General features: G+C 29.4%; 2 protein-coding genes across 2 annotated transcripts in view; one reads left to right on the forward strand and one right to left on the reverse strand.

The window, feature by feature from the left end:
• LOC108570888 (PH-interacting protein) overlaps positions 1 to 1,205 on the reverse strand; it is a 9,369-nt gene extending 8,164 nt beyond the window's left edge. The window contains exons 1-4 of the mRNA XM_017932818.1: positions 1,028 to 1,205; positions 883 to 941; positions 783 to 812; positions 515 to 574 (exon numbers count right to left, since the gene is read on the reverse strand). Of these exons, the coding sequence (XP_017788307.1) occupies positions 515 to 574; positions 783 to 812; positions 883 to 941; positions 1,028 to 1,070 (192 nt within the window). The 5' untranslated portion in view covers positions 1,071 to 1,205. The remainder of the gene's footprint in view (positions 1 to 514; positions 575 to 782; positions 813 to 882; positions 942 to 1,027) is intronic.
• Positions 1,206 to 2,571: 1,366 nt separating this feature from the next.
• LOC108570921 (dehydrodolichyl diphosphate synthase complex subunit DHDDS) lies at positions 2,572 to 3,913 on the forward strand. The gene is made up of 5 exons (XM_017932859.1): positions 2,572 to 2,777; positions 2,889 to 3,050; positions 3,135 to 3,283; positions 3,436 to 3,620; positions 3,683 to 3,913. The coding sequence occupies exons 1-5, from the start codon at positions 2,617 to 2,619 to the stop codon at positions 3,911 to 3,913; spliced, it is 888 nt and encodes a 295-aa protein (XP_017788348.1). The 5' UTR covers positions 2,572 to 2,616.
• Positions 3,914 to 3,915: the final 2 nt, after the last annotated feature.

A 3,915-nucleotide genomic window follows, 5' to 3' on the forward strand; every position in this document is an offset into this window, starting at 1 on the left:
AAATAAGTTCTAATTATTAAAGAAAATGATTAAAATTATATTTTACTATACAATTGATTTGCGTTAATAATTAAAATTTAAGTAACCTAAAGTAGTCCCTATTTGTAGCCAATCAGAGAACAAACAAGCAAACGCAACCAATCTGAATAGTCCACTCGTCAGGCATGATACTAGTTTCTATAAATAAGGTCTGAGCGTGAGATATATTCATTGATCAGTACACGCAAGATGGCCGGAAGTTAATGCTTATTGGTTGAAAGTAATATGGTGGGGGAATCTTGTGCAACAGCAACATAGGATCATGGAGGAGGAGAAGGGTTGAGGAGTGGGACAGAAAAGGGGTAGCACCCTATTAGGGGTACTTCATACATTGGCATTTGTCGACTAGCTTACGACGTAGCAAAACAAAATTTGCTATAATATTATTCTAAAAAATAACCTATTTATTCTAACCTATATGATGAATTTTTATACACGAAATTAAATTTTTTCCCAAAATATTAATTCTACTTACCAATTCTTCGAATGTTTGATTATGTACATGCCCTTCCCAATCTAGTCTTTGTGGCAAAACCTAAGAAAAAGTAAAAAATCGTAAAAACAAGTCGATCGATCGATCGATCATACTCGAGATAAAATTGTGCCAATTTGTCGAACATCAAGGTCGCCGACCTTGAAATTCTAATGTTTTGACAAGCAGAAACCACGTGCAAACCATGTGGAGCCGATGGGTATGTATAGTGTCACCCCGGCAAAACGTCAACTCAGACCAATCGTCTTACCTTAGCTCGCTCCAATTCACGCTTCAACACCTAGAACATACATTTCTCGTCATGATATATTACAACAAAATTTTACTGTTTTTAATTTGAGAATACTCACGTCTGCGGCTTCGCGACAAGGTCCCGCCGCTAAGAATTTGGCAATTAGGAAGTACAGCTCTGTAAGAAAGAACGCTGCTTAGGAACGAACCGCACGCCTCGCTTCGTTGCGGATGGTAAGGGCGCTTATCGCTCCCATTCTTTACCTGGTGCTATTGCAGTCTCGTTCTTGGACACGCTTCCCTCCATTTCGCCTGACCAATCGTTTATTATTCACTCACAGACAAAGAGAAACATTTGCTTTTTAGGGTCATAGCGCGGCAGTAACCATTTCAGATTTCATTTTCTCTCTCGCGAGGTCTCGACCGCGAGACGCACACGCACGCTCACCTCCTCAACGGAAAGTAGTCCCCCCCTACCCGATTGTCGACACAACGTACCGTATTATTCAGGGACGTAACTTGTATCTCAAAACCCTGTATAATTTTATTTCCATTCATACCCTTTTGAAACAAGGAAGCATTGTGACCTTTTCTTTTACGTTTTGACAGGGGATATATTGGATAACTAATTTTTACATTAATATTGCACACTATGATTATCTATTATTACGTATTTGTATCACAATAAAACATATTTGTGAACGGTATCTGCACCATGTAACGCGGCTTATTTGAAATTAAAAATACAGTGACAGAAAACCGCAATTGTAAGAAGTATCACAAACCTGACAATTTTGATTTAAGTCTAGCATTAATTAAAGCAGCTTATAAAATGAAGTTTTTCATCATTGTTATTGTAACATATTAAAGAGTATGAATTAATTATGACTGTTATAATATTTACTAAAGAATCGAAAGAAATTTTTATTTCAAAAAACATGTTTGTAGTTTTAAAATGGTTCGAGTTAAGCAAGAAACAACGATCCTGAAAATTATTAATAACAGGACATTAGTATCCTTATATCATTTTCTAATTTTTATTAAAATTTTACTCATTATCTCAAAACATAAACGTGTCAAATTAATTTTCAATTTCAATCATCTGAATGTTTCAATAGTATAATAATGTTTTCATTTATTTTGTAATGTGATATAACAGAAATTTTCGTAGATAATAAGATTAATTTCTGGTTGTATCTTTCATAAAAAAGTATATAAAAAAGAGTAAAGCTATTATTATTTGATACTATTCTACATACTTAAATACTTACGTATACTTATGAGGAATAAAAACATAATGTGCATTTTTTCACAAAAGCTAAAACTTCAAGATGGACGCTAGGTAACTCGAATAAACTCGAAATATCGATGTGTAACGATACGTATATACATACATTTATATATACATATAAATAATGTATATGTATGCGATATCACGCATGTAACTTTTTAAAAGATTCGTTATTTCTTCAAAAATTAATATTTGTTGATGTATATAAACAATTGTATTAATATAAATTACGAATAAAGTATATGTAATAAATTGTTACAATTTTTTCAAATGATAAATATGTATTTCAAAATTTTAATAAGGTTAAATGTCGACGTGTCAGTAGGATAATGACTTTAATAGTTTTTTTCATAGTGCATGACATGTCGTAAGGTATCATTTACCCGTATTATTAGGAATTCTATAATTGTAAATTTACCTCAGATCATACATATCCTTTAATAAGGAAAAAACATATTGTTTATTAAGTTTTATATACACAAATCAATTTGTAATATATCATATTTATTGTCTAGTGCAAAATAATTTAGTTTTAAACATTAAACTTAAATATTTGTGAATAATGTCATGGATAAGAGATAGCACTTTGAACTGGTTTCAACTTTTGGCTATAAGAATTTTAAGAACTGGACATATTCCTAAACATGTAGCATTTATAATGGATGGTAATAGACGTTATGCAAGTAAAAATGGAATGGAAAAAATAGAAGGACATACGAAAGGGTGTGTACTAATAAAGAAAATATTACATGTATTTACATTATTCAGATTTTATTTCTATATAATTTTATGTTTCGTGGTACTTTATATTGAATACAAATTGTAATTTTTAAGATTTGATAAGTTTGCTGAAACTTTACAATGGTGTAGAGATCTTGGTATAGAAGAAGTAACATTTTATGCATTTAGTATTGAAAATTTTAAAAGAAAAAAAGAAGAAGTAAATGGAATTTTAAATCTTGCAGAACAAAAATTTCAACGTTTATTAGGTGAAAAGTATGTTGAAACTTTTTTACAATTATAAAGCAATTTCCTTAATATTTGTTGAACTTATATAATATAAGAAACATTTTAATGTAGGGATAAAATACGAAAACATGGATTATGTGTCCGTGTAATTGGTAATTTATCATTATTACCACAAAAGATACAAGAATTAATAGCAGAAACTATGATTTTCACTAAAGAACACAATAAAGGGTTTCTTAATATTGCATTTGCTTATACATGTAAGTATATTTAAGAAACAAATTTGTATATTAAAAAATCAATCTCCATATTATAATTAGCCTTATAAAATAATAGTAAGATTATAAATTATTTAATAAAAATAAATTCAAATTTTTTATTTTTATAACTTCGTTGTTATATAATGTTTTAGCAAGAGATGAAATTACGAATGCTATTAAAGATGTAATAAAAGGTATTCAGAGTGGTGATATTCTTTCAGAAGATATTGATGAAAATCTGATTTCTCACTGTTTATATACTAATAAATCACCAAATCCTGATTTATTAATTCGAACTTCAGGAGAAGTTAGATTTAGTGATTTTCTTATGTGGCAAGTAAGTTAAAAATCAGGTTTATTTATATTACCTTTTCTAAATTACTATTTAATCAATTTCAGATATCAAATACATGCATTTATTTTACTAATGTATTATGGCCAGAATTCAATTTGTGGGATTTCCTTAATGCAATATTTTATTACCAAAGATGTTATTCTGATATACAAAAGGTAATGAAAATGCAAAACATGAAACCTACAATACAAAATAGTAGACAATCCACATATATGGACAAATTGCATCATAAAAGACAAATTGCACTTGAAAAAATATATTTGTCAAATATTTAAAT

The sequence above is a fragment of the Habropoda laboriosa genome, unplaced genomic scaffold (genome assembly GCF_001263275.1).
Source record: "Habropoda laboriosa isolate 0110345459 unplaced genomic scaffold, ASM126327v1 scaffold90, whole genome shotgun sequence".
NCBI classification, from domain to species: domain Eukaryota; kingdom Metazoa; phylum Arthropoda; class Insecta; order Hymenoptera; family Apidae; genus Habropoda; species Habropoda laboriosa.

Bases quoted from the DNA above. Each gene is read 5' to 3' on its own strand.
- LOC108570921 (XM_017932859.1), top strand. From the start codon at position 2,617: ATGTCATGGATAAGAGATAGCACTTTGAACTGGTTTCAACTTTTGGCT. The intron at 2,778-2,888 runs GTGTGTACTAAT...GTAATTTTTAAG, and splicing joins ATAGAAGGACATACGAAAGG to ATTTGATAAGTTTGCTGAAA. The intron at 3,051-3,134 runs GTATGTTGAAAC...ATTTTAATGTAG, and splicing joins CAACGTTTATTAGGTGAAAA to GGATAAAATACGAAAACATG.